General features: G+C 37.9%; 1 protein-coding gene across 4 annotated transcripts in view; it reads left to right on the forward strand.

The window, feature by feature from the left end:
- LOC121401518 (vomeronasal type-2 receptor 116-like) overlaps window positions 1-17,872 on the forward strand; it is a 104,950-nt gene extending 87,078 nt beyond the window's left edge. Inside the window, exons 6-7 of one of the 4 annotated variants that reach the window (XR_005966310.1) lie at window positions 9,673-9,900; window positions 17,722-17,872. Coding sequence is in view for 1 of the 4 variants with exons in the window: in XM_041586570.1 (XP_041442504.1) it covers window positions 7,380-7,411 (32 nt within the window). In the remaining 3 variants the exon portion in view is untranslated. Of the gene's footprint in view, window positions 1-7,379; window positions 7,535-9,672; window positions 9,901-11,260; window positions 11,315-17,721 lie in introns of those variants that run through there. The other 3 variants (XR_005966312.1, XR_005966309.1, XM_041586570.1) reach the window with 3 other exon arrangements.
- The last annotated feature ends 512 nt before the right edge of the window (window positions 17,873-18,384 follow it).

The following is an 18,384-nucleotide window of genomic DNA, read 5'->3' on the forward strand; positions in this document are numbered from 1 at the left end:
TCGGACAGTGCTTGTCTGCTGAAACTTTGACCATTTACTGAACTATTCTCTTTATCTACTCAGTTATGAGTAATTACACTTTAATGTATCAGCAGACTGTCTATAGTAACATCTACTGGCATTTACCAGGATAGACCTAAAGGAATTGTTCAGTATAAAAATAAAAACTGGCTAAATAGATAGGCTGTGCAAAATAATATAGTTAGTTAGCTAAAATGTAATATATAAAGTCTGGAGTGAGTGGATGTGTAACATAATAGACAGAACACTACTTCCTGCTTTTCAGCTCTCTTGCTTTCCACTGATTGGTTACCAGGCAGTAACCAATCAGAGACTTGAGGGGGGGGCACATGGGACATAACTGTTGCTTTTAAATCTGAATTTTTTGAAACACACTGAGCAGTTATGTCCCATGTGGCCCCCCTTATAGTCACTGACTAACTCAGAGTTAGAGAGCTGAAAAGCAGGAAGTAGTGTTCTGGCTATTATGTTACACATCCACTCACTCCAGCCTTTAAGGATGACATTTTAGATACAGGTTTTATTTTGCACAGTTTTTATTTTTACACTGAACTGTTCCTTTAAGCCTGCCCACACCCAGCTGGTAGCCAGCTAAATGTTCCATGGTGACATTGAACCTCTTAAAAGGTCTGTTGCCGAATTTTAATCTACTATTAAACTTATCCCAAGTGGATGGATTCCATCTGGCACAATGCTGTAGAATGCATTTGGAAGGGCACGATCACTCTTTACAAGTATATTAGAAGAAGAGCTTGGAGAGAACAAGTAAAATACGTAAAAGATATAGAATAAGAGGCGGAACAGTGGAAGAAGGTAAGAGTCCATATAAATATAGTGACAGGGTATACAAGTATGAACAAATAGAACAAACATGAAAGAACTAAAGAAAGAAATATACAGCACAATTTAACAATAATGTGAATGAAAAATGTTGCTACAGTATGTGCCCTCCATAGTAAAATGTCTAATGTGAATCTTTGCTGGAGTTCCAGACGAGGAAAGTGGCGAAAGAGATGAGCAGCATTGGAGGATTTAGGAAAAATAAAAGCTTGAGGAACTCTGCTTGTGTATGTGAGCTAAGGCAATGCTTTGAATTTCTACATTTCCTGGGTTTAATTACGCATACATGATCCACTTCTGCAGTGATCTTCCTGACATACCTGGGGTTAATCTGCTCACAGTCCATTTCCTGGCCAAAAGGAATCCTTACCCATAAAATCATGTGATTTTAAGTGATATAATCAAGAAAAGACAAATGTTTCTGCACTACTTTCCTTACCTACTTTGCATATGAAAATGAGGCTTCATATTCAATCCAGGATTCTCCCGACCCCCCAAAAAGTTAAATTTGGCCCAGATTTCTCACAATGATTACCTGCAAATTTTTGCCATAACAACTACATCAGACTTTATTTAGGGATGAAGGCGCATATTTATCATAAGGCGCATCATAATTACGTCTCAGCAAAAGAACATTGGCATATTTTCATCAGTGATGTTTCTTTGGCGTGAAAAATTTAATACATTTTCTCTAGTGTAACTAGGTCATATATAGATATTTATTAGTGATGTTGCTGAACTTGGTGAAAGTGGTCAATTCTTTTAAAATATGTCCAAGGAGCCAAAAGGAAGAGCAATATCCTCTATTGTCCTAGGTCCTGATCCTGGTGAAGGCATTGGTGATCCTGCTCCATGATGCACAAGATCTTCTTCCATGACTACTACTGTAACCCCTAAGCTATCTCTCAAGAGGTTGGGAACCGCAGTGCCTTTATACCACCTAACACAGATAACATGGTAGAAATTTGTCAAATTAGTAACAAATGACAGAGATAAATTGAGATGGGAAAACACACATAACCCCTGGCATGGCCATAAGTCCAACCATAACTATCATGAGAGACTTTGTCTAAATGATTTAATGTCCAATGACAGTATCATAATTAAGCCAGCAGGCAAGGGTGGTGCTCTGGTGGTGCTCAATAAAAAATACAACTGCATGTATAGAAATTGCAGAACTATACTTCTCAGGTATGTCGACTATTATATAGTCATAACACTTAATATTCACATATATCTGTGTTCAATGAACTGCAGTCCTGATTTTCATTGGAGATGTTTTCTTGAGACTTTGCATTATGAACTTAGCACATGGAATCTATATGAACTATACTAAGAGACATTTGTACATTGTGGACTACTCAGCATACCAAATAGAGATTGACGTCAGCAACGATTTTTGGTGTGCTTCTGGATTTTGTCTATACAGACTTCTGCAAGGAAGGGGATTTCTGGTTGAACACCGACCTCTTTCAACTAGTGGAAACCTCCCAGGTAGAGCACTCCATTATGGTGCAGTACTACTGTAACCCCTAACACTGTTTCTTCTTCAGATGTTGATCCCATCTCTGATCATGGTGAGGGCCCAGTTCAGCAGCACCCCAATGGCTGGCAAAAACATCTTCTGGAAAAAACTCTTATGGACTGAAATACAATGTGCAGTGAATGCTGTGGGATGTCAAAATCAAACCATAGTCCTGTTTATATTAATCCCTTCAATTTGTAATCATCAAACCTTTTTGTAAATTTTAGCTCCTTAACATGTTGCCATAGATGAGTAAAAGTATTGTGTGATTGCTATGATACATGAACCATAGCAACTAGATAAAATCCTTGTTGTAAGTGCCTGGTCTTCAACACTGTGTGGTCACGTCCATTTTTCAGTAATGTTTTCATAAACGGTAACATTTATTCTTGTTACTATAACTGTCTACTCTACTGTAAATGAACGTATTTAGTTAAATATGTTCTTAAGGTAAAAACCACCACATGATACATTCTAAGAAAAGAAAATAATGATCATGTATTAGGGGTTATTTCAATGGGAGTTCACCTCACGAGTATTATCATTTTATTAGTAACATGTCCGCATATATCAAAAGATTTGGAAAATGCCTCAATTTGCATTCGAATCTAATGACATATTTGTTAAACTAATTAGAAATGTACTTACCTGAAAAACGTCATTGATTGAGTATTTAACAAATGACATTTTAACCTCCTAACAAAAAACGAAAGGTTCTGTAAGTTCTTTGAAGTGAAGTTAAAGTCTGTAGTTAAGGGGGCGAATCTGACCCAGAAAATTCATGAAACGCTGTTGAACTCAATGGGTGACAAATTAGTTTGACTACAGTGACAAATTTTCTCACTCTATGGGCGTTTTTGTGTGGTTGAAACGTGGTGAAATCGTTTGCTCGTCACTAGTTACTGCTACTGAATTGTGATGCAATTATTTGTGCTCTCTCACACCTTCCAGCCTCTGTGGAATCCCTTGCTGACTTTGGCCTTTCAAACCTTTATCAAAAAGATACATTTCTGCAAACATTCTGTGGAAGCCCTCTTTATGCTTCTCCGGAAATAGTAAATGGGAGACCATATCGAGGTCCTGAGGTTGACAGTTGGGCCCTTGGAGTACTTCTCTACACTCTAGTTTATGGAACAATGCCCTTTGACTGTTTTGATCGCAAAAACCTAATCAGACAAATAAGCAGTGGAGAATACCGTGAGCCAACACAACCATCAGATGCTCGTGGGCTGATTAGATGGATGCTTATGGTTAATCCTGAGCGCCGAGCAACCATTGAAGATATTGCAAACCACTGGTGGGTTAACTGGAGCTATAAAAGCAGTGTATGTGACTGTGATGTTTTAAGAGACTCTGAATCTCCACTACTTGCAAGGTTTATCGATTGGCATAATCGTTCTACCAGCAGACAGCTTGAGGCTGAAAACAAAAGCAAGTGCCTTTCAAAACCATCTGTGGAATCCCTGTCTGTGACAATTTGTTCAGGAATTTGTGGCATTAGATCCTCAGTGATGTCCCGTGACATTCAATGGTTTAATACAATGTTATACAACACACAATGATCATCTTGGCAACCTTTTTTGGATCATATAAAAAACATCTCCCAGACTAATCCAGCCAACAAATAGATTTCAGAACCTCAAGTGTGCGTTCAATAACACAGCAGGTTTTGCACAACTTGTTTCTGAGGAACATATCCAGCATTCCCTGAAAATAACAGAAAATGTAATGTCTAGTGCTCTTAAAATAACTAAACACCACAACAAAAACCCAACATTTTTTTTTTCTTTTAAGATATTAAAAAACAGAAATGATGTAGTGTGACATGCCCCTGGCCTGCACATACACTTATATGGGGGAATTAGCGTTTGGTAGGCAGGTAGCGTAGGATTTGGAGCTTAGAGACAGGGACACCAAGGCTTCAGACAAAACACAGGCTTATTAACCACTGGACATTCCCAATAAAAAGGCAATTAAAAAGTGTTAAGGTACAGTTCAACAACTTCAATGTAGAACATGCAGGGTACAGTTCAACAACTTCACAACAAAACCTTCAGGGTTCTCCCCCCTCTGGTCACTCACCATCAAGGGAAACTCTCCCCCTCTGCAACTTCAGAGCCTTTGGGCTTCACACTCAGCCCTGTTGGCTTCCCCTCCTGGGACTCAGACTCACCAGCCTCTGCCAGTCCCTTGTCCTCTCCAGGGATTTAGGCTCACTAACCTTCTGCCACACTCTTCTGGCAGCAAGAACTCTTTTATCAGGCTCTGGGGCAAATTCACTAAGCGCCGAAGCACCGAACGCTAGCGTCAACTCGCTAGCATTGGGCATTTTCATTACTTCGCAAATTCACTAACGAATGCTGGCGTAGTTTCGCTAGTGTTACTTCACACCCTTACGCCTGGCGAATTTTCGCTACGGACGTAACTATGCAAATTCACTAACGTGCGCAGTGTACTGAACGCTACCTTTTACGCTAGACTTCCTTCGCCACCTCAGACCAGGCGAAGCGCAATAGAGTAGATAGGGATTGCTTCCAAAAAAGTTCAATTTTTTTCTAAGTCCCAAAAAACGCTGGCGTGTTTTCTATATTATGGGTGAAAGGCTGAAAAAGATCAAAAAAATTTTGGGGCTTCCCTCCTTCCCCCCTACATCTCCTGACTCATGGCAACTTACCTAGACAGTGGGCACATGTGTAGGGCAAAATAAACATTTTATTTGATGATTTGAAGGTTTCCCAGGCATTTGTAGTGATTCCTCCATTGAAATTTGAATTTGGCGCCGTATTAACCTTCGCTAGCGTAACTTCGCTTCACTTAGCGAATCAACGCTAGCGCAACTTCGCAACCTTACGCTACCCCTGTGCGCATCTTCGGATTTTAGGGAATTTGCGGAGCGCTGGCGCAACTACGAATCATAGTGAATTTGCCCCCCTGTCTCTCCCAGCAGCACCCACTTCCCTTCATTCAAGGAGGTGTCTGGAGAGCCCTAAATTATGGGAACACAGTCTTTTTACATTCTCAAGTAGCTCCTCTCTCAGCTGCCACTTGATTACATGGCTGAGAGAGAATATTAACCCTACCTGTGCCGGGTATCCCTCTGCAACACATAACATGCAGCCTAGTTTTCAAGGCGTTTTCCACCAGTACATAATAATACCAGTACGTAATAATATGAACAGATGAATAACATACAAGCCATCCCTCAGTCATATGTCCAGACACATTTTTGATGAAGGCCTGATCGCTGTAAACTGTAGGAAATGTGACTACTTCTTGGAAAGTCTGAACACACACTAACGATCCTTAATTGTGATTTGGAGTCACAGACCACCTGAACATTTAGGGGCCGATTCATCAAGGGTCGAATATCGAGGGTTAATTAACCCTCGATATTCAACTAGGAACTAAAATCCTTCGACTTCGAATATCGAAGTCGAAGGATTTAGCGCAAATGCTGCGATCGACCGATCGAAGGATTATTCCTTCGATCGAACGATTAAATCCTTTGAATCGAACGATTCGAAGGATTTTAATCCAACGAAGGAATATCCTTCGATCAAAAAAACTTAGGCAAGCCTATGGGGACCTTCCCCATAGGCTAACATTGACTTCGGTAGCTTTTAGCTGCCGAACTGGGGGGTCGAAGTTTTTTTTAAAGAGGCAGTACTTCCACTATCGAATGGTCAAATAGTCGAACGATTTTTAGTTTGAATCCTTCGATTCGTAGTCGTAGTCGTAGTCGAAGGTCGAAGTAGCCCATTCGATGGTCGAAGTAGCCCAAAAAACACTTTGAAATTCGAAGTTTTTTTACTTCGAATCCTTCACTCGAGCTTGATGAATCGGCCCCTTAGAGAATGTTTTTTATTCTATTTTTAAATTGTTCCTCATTTGGCTTGGGTGATCATAACGTGTGCAATCTATAGCCCCCAGGACATTGAGCAATCTACCAAGATTATAGAAGCCTAGCTTTACATCTTACCAGTCTTGGATGAAATTGGGGAAGGAAATATAATTCTGGGTTTGTTTAAGAATCGCTTCAAAGACTCTTGGAATAATTCTGGATACTGTTGGTTGGCTTATTCCCATGGCTTGTGATGTTATATGCTGGAGGCTTCTATTAGGAAGAAAGTCTAATACTGATAGCAGCCTATACATCCCAGGCACAGCATGACTTCTACACCTCATGGGTTCATGGTTATCATGTATGTGGCCATATAGATCAATAATCACCTGATGGCTCAAGTGAAACAATCAGACAAATGATCCACTAATGTGATTCTTTCATGAAAGATTCTTGGCCTTCTGATGCTGGAAATAACTTACTCTGTCTAAAAGTGCTTTCACCTCAACATTATTATTCCTGCTGCAGCACATGAATATGTTGCGCAAAGCACACGTGGGGACAACGCAATAGGTTTGATTACCTACACAAATGTCGCATTGTTTCAGCTCACAGGGTTGAGTGTGAACCACATGTCAGTTTAGAAGAACATTGATGTAATATATTGTTCCAGTGCGTCAATTCTTTAGGGCAGTGATCCCCAACCAACATTTTGCTCTTCTACCCCATGGATGTTGCTCCCAATGGCCTCAAAACAGGTGCTTATTTTTGAATTCCTGGCTTGGAGGCAAGTTTTAATTGCATAAAAACCAAGTGTACTGACAAACAGAGTCTCAATGTAGGCTGACAATCCACATAGGGGCTACCAAATAGCCAATCACAGCCCTTATTTGGCACCCCAAGAACAGTTTACATGCTAGTGTTGCTCCCCAACTCCTTTTACTTCTGAATGTTGCTCACGGGTTCAAAAGGTTGGGGATCCCTGCTTTAGGGATTTAACAAAAATGAAAATGATGTTAAATATGACATTCTCAATATAAAATATCATGAACATAGGAAAAGCTTGAAATGATTTCATGAATGTTACATCAGTTGCCCCTCTTCCCATGTCACATGTCCTGCTCTGCCATTTTATTGTTTGTCTTGTTCTAGATCTGACAAGATGCCAGGATTTGGCTCACTGAATTACCAATCTCTTTATAAAGTGTCAGCTTTTTGATCACTCATCATTATAACAATGTGTCTATAGGGGCGCAGCATAAGCACAGACACATCAGACACCTAATGGCAAAGAAGACTCCAGCAAAAGTTTTGGTGCAGCTTGGAACTCGGCATCATTCAAAGGCTGTGGAGCGATATGAAGAGGAGGGTTAAGGATGTGCTTTTCACATAAGGAAGACAAGCTGTCCATACAGAGCAGGAGCTAGTGGAAGAGGAGCAGATTGAGAAGAATCAGCCTCCATCTAGTTCCCCTGAGGCACAAAATAAGGGGAATGTACAGGTGGTAGAGACAGGTGACAGTAATGAATTTTCACATATATATGTAAATGTATTTTACTATCCCAGTATTTAGATTATTCTTATTCATTGCTAACTTGTGTTTTTTTTCTTTTTCTTAGTGGAACCCCCCCCCCCCAAGGCATGCTCATCAGTGTTCCCTAGGTGGAGGCACTGCACTGTAGATCCCAGTACTTTTCATATGCAAAAGGGTCTCAGGGCTCTGGATTGCAAAGGGTTAATTGCTATTTAAAGAGACAGTAACCAAATTAGGGTTATATCATGATATAATAAATTAGATATAAGGGCGCACCAAAAAATGCAATTTTTAAAATGTGTCAAGTTGCGTTGTGACAGCATCAAGTAAAGGTCAATGGGCGGTACATTTTTACATGTACGGAATAGGGATGTAGCGAACCGCCGCCGATGTGTTCGCGAACGCCGTTCGCGAACACCGGCATAATTTGCGAACTGTTCGCGAACTGTTCGCGAACTTCGATCATCCGAAAATCGTTCGATTCGAACGATCGAAGGATTTTAATCGTTCGATCGAACGATTTTCGTTCGAATCGAACGAAAATCGTTCGATTTTAGCGATCGAATGGTCGAATGGGCGACCGATTTTGACGCGAACGCCTATTGGCGAACGTCGCGCGACGTTCGCGAACTTGCGGCGGACGCGAACAGTCGAAGTTCGCGCGAACTAGTTCGCCGGCGAACAGTTCGCTACATCCCTAGTACGGAATTCGTAATTATGGATGCAGACATCTCAGGAACAGAATTATATATGGTGCATGAGAGTGTATTAAACATATGGGACTTTCTATCAATAATTCTGCAAAGCAGTTCAATTTTGATTTAAAACTATTATGCCATTTCAGTGTATTGAAATCCTTGGAACTCTAACTAATAGTACCTGGGGGCCAGGTTGACTGTGCATCTGCATGCATTTATCGGCATGTCTCGTAACATCTTCGTGCTTGGTGCGAAGTTTAAATGTTTAAAGATGCTCAGTCCCTTTATTGCTTTACGCAATGTAGGTATATTCTAGATAGTTTCTGGGTGCACTTATTATGGGGTTTACTGTTGCTTGACCCTTGCCTGTCCTTCACCATTTCTGTATCACTGCCAGAACTAAACATTTTCTGTTTTCTGTACCACACTGTCTGATTATTGACTCAGGCCTGTTTCTTCAACTACACTCTGCTCTTTCCCCATTACTCCAGTCACACATTCCGGTTTCCTTGCCTGCCCAGAACCATCACCTTCTCTCACTTTATGACTTGGCAGAATATAAGTAGCAATGTGAAAGGCGGCTGTTAATGGCAGAAACGTAAGCCATGACCTAAACTTTGTGGTCTGTTCTAGGTTTGGGATACTAAACATGATACCTTGACTGTTCTAAGTCTGTTTCTTATCAACACACTAAGTGGCCTGTGACCAAGCTGCTCTCCATCAGCCTAAAAACTTTTATAAATAGAAGGATCAAGGTCGGCTGATCTGAGCATGCTCACTGTCCTGGACAACTCCTTGATTTTTGCCTTTAGGACCCATTACACATCCACAATAACATTCTATTGACTGATGCAAAATAGCAATGCTAAGGTAAAGAGAACCCCAGTAAAATACAGTGTAACAATGGAAGGATGCATTGTGGGATAATAGTTAATTATACAGAAGCTAGTGCCCAATCTATTCAGCCACTAAAGGTACAAACAGATTGTTCCTGTAATGAGAAGTCTGGCAAAACCCTACTGTGAGTGTAACAATGTGGCCACTGGAGTGCAGAGCTTTTGACATTCCCCAGATCTCTGCTGACAATAGACATAAATCTTTATGTAACTCAAACGTATATTATCTCTATGGGTTTAATGGGCTTTACTCCATTATTTTTATTACCAAGTCTAATTTGTCAGCACTGACCTATTCAAACATTTTACCAAAACAGCAGCTGCACTGGCATTTGAGGAAACCACAAGATAGGACCCAACATGGAGCAACCTTCTCATTTGATGAAAATGGAGAATATATCACTGGGTTACGGATCTATAAAGGTATCACAGATGCAGATGAAATGAATAACAACTTCTTTGCTGAGTTTTCACCTTGGGCTCCACCAGATCAGCAGCTGAACATCACTTCATCATTAATAAAATGGAAGACAAATAACAATGAAGTAAGAATATTACTCTTTATTCTTTTTTTAATGCTTATTAAACTTTACGTTGCATATTTCTTTGTGTATATTAATGTAGGGGTTTATAGTATTTATCCTCTAAGGTTAATCTGAAATCAGTGTAGAGTTCTGTGACCATATAAAGGAGTTATACAGGGAACTCTGAGTATTATAAGGGATAATGTACCACCTACTGTAAATGATAAGGATATTAGAAGTCACTGAGGGGTTGTTCTGTGACCATATAAAGACACAAGGCTGCAGGCTGAGTTATACAGGGAACTCTGAGTATCACTCATGTATTATAAGGGATAATGTACCCCCTACTGTAAATGATAAGGATATTAAAAGTCACTGAGGGGTTATTCTGTGACCATATAAAGGCACAAGGCTGCAGGCTGAGTTATACAGGGAACTCTGAGTATCACTCATGTATTATAAGGGATAATGTACCCCCTACTGTAAATGATAAGGATATTAGAAGTCACTGAGGGGTTGTTCTGTGACCATATAAAGGCACAAGGCTGCAGGCTGAGTTATACAGGGAACTCTGAGTATCACTCATGTATTATAAGGGATAATGTACCCCCTACTGTAAATTATAAGAATATTAGAAGTCACTGAGGGGTTGTTCTGTGACCATATAAAGGCACAAGGTTGCAGGCTGAGTTATACAGGGAACTCTGCGTATCACTCATGTATTATAAGGGATAATGTACCCCCTACTGTAAATGATAAGGATATTAGAAGTCACTGAGGGGTTGTTCTGTGACCATATAAAGACACAAGGCTGCAGGCTGAGTTATACAGGGAACTCTGAGTATCACTCATGTATTAAAAGGGATAATGTACCCCCTACTGTAAATGATAAGGATATTAGAAGTCACTGAGGGGTTGTTCTGTGACCATATAAAGGCACAAGGCTGCAGGCTGAGTTATACAGGGAACTCTGAGTATCACTCATGTATTATAAGGGATAATGTACCCCCTACTGTAAATGATAAGGATATTAGTACCTCTGACTTTTATTCATATATTATGACAGTAGTGCCTAGTGGCTGATTTGGATGAACAGGAAATTGGAAAAAAACGTCACTAAAAGAAGGGATAGAGTCCCCAAAGTGAGTGAGGGGAAGGAGGGTATTGTAGGGTACAGGGGGCATTGCACCTTCTCTAAGGTCCTGATCATAAATATTGTACTGAAAGAAACACCTGTCTCAATAATGTAAGCACAGGGGGTGAATCTGATTTTATTGAGCATCTGCACCACACCCAGATTGTCCATGATCAGTGACTTCTTCTATTCACTAAATTTGTCCCAATCTTCAAGCACAACTAAAATAGGATTTTTTTCTACCAGTAGCAGGTTCTTGTTAAATATTGTACCTTTCAACTTCTGGGCCAAGTATCTACAAAGTGACCTTCATAAAAGACACCAGTAGAAGATGCTGCATCTGTAAAGATTTGCAACACAGATGACTCAAAGAAGTTGTCTTGCCAATAAGACGACCATTAAAATCTTTTAGAAACTGTTGGTAAATCTCTAAATCCTCTGACAACATAACAGACCCTGATGTTCCAATTCTGGTTATTAATACTTGATGTTAAAGAAATGAAGTGCCTGTTAAAGACATAACCAATTGATATCACTACTGTAGTAAAATTCAGGTGCCCAGTAAGGGACTGATTGTATTTAAGCTTTCGATTTTTTGCTAACAGGTGTAGGTTTACTTAGGAATCTCTTATGAAAAAGTCTAACCAGATGAGAAGCTATTGGCAGCTGGTTCCCAAGATATGTCCTCTCGTGTATAGCTCTTCCATTGAATTAAGTATTGCAACCATCTGCTTCAAAATCTTGAATAGAGAATAGCTTTCAAACCTTGTACTGTAATAGGTTTCGAAGGAACAACTATTTTGTTAGGAAAATGATTCTTAAGAGTTTTCTTCAACAAAGACGCATGGACAACAGGATGAACTTAAAGTTTGTAGGAAGTTTCAATTCAAAAGTGTCAGGGTTGATTTATTTAATGATTGGAAATTTTTTTAGAAGGGGAAGCAAGTTTTAAGATAATCCCCTTGAAAGTCAGGATTCCTCCTTTGCAAATGCTAGATTTCATAATCTTATTAATAAATCTAATAGGTTTTTGGCTGACCTAGGGAAAAATTGTAATAGTTCTTTTCATACTTACATAATTAAAGACAGCAAGAATCTAGTTATTAACTCTCCTAAGGCCATATTTAATATTTTTAAAGATTATTTTCAAAACATTTACTCTCGTCCTTTGTATGATAAAGATAAAATTTTAGAATTTTTGTCTAAAATACATTTACCTCAAATCTCTCAGGATAAATTGAAAATCTTGAATTCCCCTATAATTACAGAGGAAGTGATGAAAACCATCAAAAGTCTTAAAAAATTTAAAGCTAGTGGTCCGGATGGCCTTCCCACTTCTTTTTATAAATCTATTTCCACTAAAATATCCCCTTTCCTCACTGATATTTTCAATGAAATTTATTTACAGGGTAAAACTTTACAATCCAGGATAACTTCAAACATTAAGCTTATTCCTAAAGAATAGAAATATCTTTTGTTAACTTCTTCTTACCACCCAATCTCTTTAATTAATCAGGATTTCAAGATCTTTACCAAGATTTTGGCTGATAGATTAGCTAATATGCTCTCCATGTTATCTCTCCTTTTCAAAATGGGTTTATTAGAAAAAGGTCGGGAATAACAAATATTAGGGCAATCCTAAATGCGATTTTTTACTCTAAAAAACATAAAATTCCATGCTCCTTAGTAAGCTTAGAAATTGAGAAAGCGTTTGATAATGTTAACTGGAATTATCTTTTTGATTGTTGTAATTTTAAAGGGGAGTTTATCTTTTTTTTAGAGCAAATTTATTCTTCTCCCAAAGCCAGGATAATAGTTGCTGGAGAACAATCTGATACATTTACCTTGTGTATAGGAACAAGACAGGGTTGCCCTTTGTCACCCCTGCTCTTTAATTTAACAATTGACCCATTGATTAGATTTTTACATCGTTCAGACTTATTTCAGGGTATACAAGTTAATGGTAGATATATTAAAATTTTAGCATTTGCAGATTATCTACTTTTGGTAGTTCAAGATGCTCAAAACTCAATTAGGAAATTTTTTTATTTTTTCAATTCCTATTGTTCTTACTCTGGATATGTAATTAACTGTAATAAAACAGGATTACTTAATATTAATAGTAATATTCCAAAAAAAATCCTTTTTGATTTAAAGTTAAAGCCTCCAGGATGTTCAATTAAATATTTGGGTATTAATATTCCTTCTGATATATCTAGACTTTATTCTTTAAATTTGTCTCCCCTGATTAAGCTTACTGAATCTTTATGTGATAAGTGGCTTAATTCGCCTCTTAATCTTATAGGCAGAGCTGCTTTCTTTAAAATGTTTATTTTCCCAAAGTTATCATATCCGTTACTTAATCTTCCTCTTCTTTTAAAACATTCTGATGTTAAGAAGTTGGATAAAGCACTTTCACAATTTTTGTGGCAAGGGAAGAAACCTAAAATCTCTTTGATTAAATTACGTCAATCGAAAATTCTGGGTGGTCTTAATATTCCTAATTTTAGGTTCTTTAACATTGCTTCTCTATGTAGATACATTTTTGAGTGGATTTCGGGTAGGGAAGTTTACACAAATCCTTTTTTTTGAACCTTATTTGGAAGGGGGTGATCATATTTCCACCTTTCTTCATAGAAAATGTGGTGGCCTTCCTATTGATATTAAAAGAAACATTCTTTGGCAAGATACTTTTGCTACCTGGAAGATAGTTTATAAATTGCATGGTAGCAATTATCAAATCTCTCGCTTTTTGTCGCCCTTAGATCTATGTTTATTTACTAAAGTAGAAAGACAATCTTTGATTCTGTATTGGAGGAAAAAAGGTATTTCCCAACTGATACATTTGGTTGATAACGTTTCTGGTTCACCAATATTATGGGAAGACTTGATAAGTAAATTTGATCTCAATGAATGTGACAGATTTATCCATCTGAGATTTTTGTGTGGCTTAGACCTTCTTACAGATAAGAAAAATGTTGCCATTGATCAACTTCCTCTATGTAAAGGGTTTCAACATTTTTTAGATGATCCTACCTTTAACAGGATATCCTATATTACTGACTTTTGTCTTAGATCTGCTCCTAGCAGTTTTGATCCATTAAAAATTCTAGCGGGAAAATGGTCATCCTTATTAAAAATTAGCATTACCTCTCATCATTTATTATCTTCTATCAAGAATTTTAATAAACTTATTAGATATGAAGGTTGGCGAGTACAGCATTTAGATTGGTCCATTTAAGCTACAAGATATCTTACTTTAAGAATTCAGAGGGTATATCACTTTCTTACTGCCCTAAGTGCAAGTCAAAGAATGTTTCTCTATTTCATTATGTGTGGGATTGTCCTTTCATTTCTGAGTTGTGGATTGAGCTGGAAAATTTCCTAAATGACAAATTGAATATTGATCTTAAATTGTCTCCTGAATTTGCACTGCTTGATCGTCGGTAACATCTTTTGCTGTTTGTATTCCAAAGACAAAATTTTGGAATAATTATAAGAATTTTGTACATCTAGCTATTGCTGCTACCCGTAAATCCATTTTTTTATATTGGATCCAGGAAACTTCTCCAGATCTAAAGTTTATTTTATCCATCTTAAGTCTCTCTGCATAGATGAAGCAATAGATTTTAGGTATGGGAATGTGGGGTTTTAGAGAAAATTTTCTTGCGCTGTGATCTCCCTATCTTAAAATTCTGGAGTCTGAAGATATGGTTTATATAGAAAAATTTATGTATAATTCTGGGCGAAGACTCCTCTTTTTATGTTCATTGCAATAAGATTGACTGAAGATGTAATAATTTTGTTTACTATTTAGGTAAAAAATTTTTATTTATTTTTTTGGTTGGTAGAGAGGAAAATTTTTTATCTTACTGTAACATATTTTATATAATTTTACTTTCATTAATGAATTTTGTTATTATCTTTATTTGATATTTGGTTATGAATTGTTGTGTATTAATTCTCTTCTTATTTTGAAATTGACAAATGTTTGGCCAAGCTATTGCTTTGCTGCTTTCTGTTCTTTTTGTTTATTCAAAAATGCCATAAAAACAATTGGAAAAGAAAGTCAGGATTTTTTTCAGCATATCTCTTAAAGGGGTTCTGTCAAGATTTTTATGGTTTACTTTTTATTTATACATTACACTGATTACATTGCAAATAATTCAGTCTACAATTTAAAATGGTATTCTACCATTTTTTCTGTCAAAATTCTTTTTTTTTTTTTTAGATGTAATTGGTTTTAAGGTGCCATCTCAGTGCACTGTGCCTGATTCTAAACTTTCAGATGGAACTGCATTGAGACAGCTATTGTTTCTGTGCCTCCCATTGCATTATACCAGGGCCCTAGGTTGTGTCCCCTAGCACATTCGTTATTTATTATTGGTGTTTTTTGAGTTATTTCATTTTTAATCAGCAGCTCTCCAGTGTCACGGTCGGCACCCGAAATCCAGAACTAGTGCTAGGCACCCAGTTCTCGGCTCTTGCTTCTGCCTTTAACAGTCGCCTTTCACCTCGGGAGGAGCCATCGGCTAATCAGATGCAGCCAGGTATTATTAAGAGAGGTGCCAAGCAAAATGGTTCTGGACGATCAAAGGGGCACGACGGTAAAGCACAAGTCTTTTGGGAAGAAGGTCACAGTACAAGGCGCAGGCAGAAAGCATAGTCAATCAGGCCGGGTCGGGGCAGGCAGAGTACAAGCGGAGTCAGACAGGCAAGGATCAAACCAGGAGATCAATCAGAAGGGATTAGGATACAGAAGAGACAGGCAGGGTCAGGATTGTCAAAAACAGGCAGGGGTCACAACAGGAATCAGAATAAGACAGGAATAATCTCAGAAAGGCAACAGGAACTCACTAGAAATGAACCTATAACATGCAGTGAGAAAATCCAAAATGTGCCTTTAAATACATTTAAATTTCGCGCCATTGCACGCTGACGTAATCACGCCGGCGCCAATGCACCTACAATAACTGGGAGTGCGCGCCGCACACGCCCTAAGGCAGAAGATTATCGGGAGGCAAAGGGGCAGCACCACGCTGCGGGCATCCCCGCCGGCCCACTGGACCACCAGGGTGAGTGCCCCTTACATTACCCCCCTCGACCCCCAGGATTCTCAGGAAACCTAAGACAGGTATAAGCTCAGAAAGGCACCAAGAACTCACTAGGAATGAACCTATAATGGGCAGTGAGAAAATCCGAAATGTGCCTTTAAATACATGTAAATGTCGCGCCATTGCATGCTGACGTAATCACACCAGCTGAGAGTGCTCACCGCACATGCCCTTAGGCAGAAGATCATCAGCAGGCAAAGAGGCAACACCACGCAGCGGGCATCCCCACTGGCCCACTGGACCACCAGGGTGAGTGCCCCTTACATCCAGTCTGCAATTTCAGAAATCTGATTGTTAAGGTCTAAGAGGAAGGACCACCTCTTGCCAAACACTATGGGGCAGATTTATCATGGGTCAAATTGAAATTTCAAATTTTTAAATTCTAACTTCAAGTTTATTTTAGTGTAATTTGACTAGGGAATAGTTCAAATTTGATTCGAGTTTCAAAAAAAATTTGAAATTCGAATTTCGAAATGTGTCTTGTACTGACCCTTTAAGAATTCTAATTTGACTATTGGCTATCTAAAACCTGCTGAATTGGTGTTTTTGCTTATGGGGGACCTCCTACAATCAATTTGGAGTCATTTGGTGGACTTTAAAAAATTATAAAAAAAAAATCAAATTGAATTTGATTCAAATTTGATTCGAGTTTGCAGGTTGATCCTATTCACCCAAATATTAACAATTCAATTTTTTTTATAATTTTTGATTAGTCATTTTATTTCAAATTTCGAGTTTATGGGAGTTTTTAAAAACTCCCATAAACTCTAAATTCAACCCTTGATAAATATGTCCCTATAAGCGTGGCTGGAAGTGGTCATAACCCTATAAGCCAGTGATAGAAGTGTATAAATGAATAAATTGATATATGAGCTTTTGTCCAGTAACTATGACAGCAAATTTTATGCAGATGAAAGACAAGTTATAATCGATACAATGGCATAAAATTATTAAAAACTAAATACCATTTAGAAATGTTTTAAGAACACGTGTTTAACATTTCACTTCTTTGTGTTGATCAAGCTTTTCAATTTGTATAAAATGATTTATATGAGTCTCAGCTCAGACCTAGAATTTATTTTATTAAATGAGAAACAACTGTCAAACACTGGCTGTTTAATTAAAAACTCAGACTGCATATTTGCTGCAGTCCATTTTCAAGGGTTTAATTGTACCAAAAAGTGAACTTTTTTAAACAAATCTCTATCTTTCAATTTTACAACATTTCAGATATGTTTTTTTGTTAAGTCTACTAAGTTATAGACAACTGCATTTAAATACAGGTATGAGATCTGTTATCTGGAAACCTGTAATCTGGTGTTCATAGTTCGATAAGGCCATCTCCCATGAACACCATTTCAACCAAATAAGAAGAAGAAAAGAGAAATGTGTTGAAATTATAAAAAATTACACTGTTATTTGACAATTCCAGACTGAATTAGAGTTTTGGAATTCACTCCATAAATATAATCATATAATCAGACCTTCACCTGAATAATTATCCCTTGCTCTCTGCCCCCTTCACTTCCATTGCTCACTATAGAAAAGTCCAATTCTCACAACTTTCTACACTTTTTTTAATTGTATTTCTAGATCCCAATAGCTCAATGCTCAGCCAATTGTGCCCCTGGATACAGGAAGGTGCCAATACCTGGAGCCAAAACCTGCTGTTATGATTGTGCCCCTTGTTCCAATGGAGAGATCTCCAACACAACTGGTACAAATGTCATTTTTGATAATGTATTTAATTTCTTACCTTAAATGTATGTGAAAGGAATAAATACAGCGCAGAGAAAGAGACATATAGAAGGTGAAGGCTAAATTGAGACATAAGCACATGGAATGTAGCAACACATTATTATTAAAATGAAATCCAATTGTAATATTGTTTTTTCTCTCTTCTACTTGCGCTTCAAGGGTTAACTCTAAACCATGTTCACTAACAAATAATTAATAGTGTAAAGCATATTTAATAATAATATAAATATTGGCCTTGGATGACATTAAACATTTCTAAAAAGAAATATCCAAAACATTAATAAATAACCATACCATGAATTGGTGTGGTGCAAGAAATACTGGTAATAATGAATAAATGGAGAACGTATTTCACACGCACACACACATATATACTCATAAACTACATATACCAATATCTAAACTTAGGGGCAGATTTATCATAGCTAGAGTGAGTTTTTTTACCTTGAACAAACTCAAATGACCTCGAAACTCGAATATTCTAACAAATAGTCCGGA

Source organism: Xenopus laevis, chromosome 1L, assembly GCF_017654675.1.
Source record: "Xenopus laevis strain J_2021 chromosome 1L, Xenopus_laevis_v10.1, whole genome shotgun sequence".
Lineage (NCBI taxonomy): Eukaryota > Metazoa > Chordata > Amphibia > Anura > Pipidae > Xenopus > Xenopus laevis.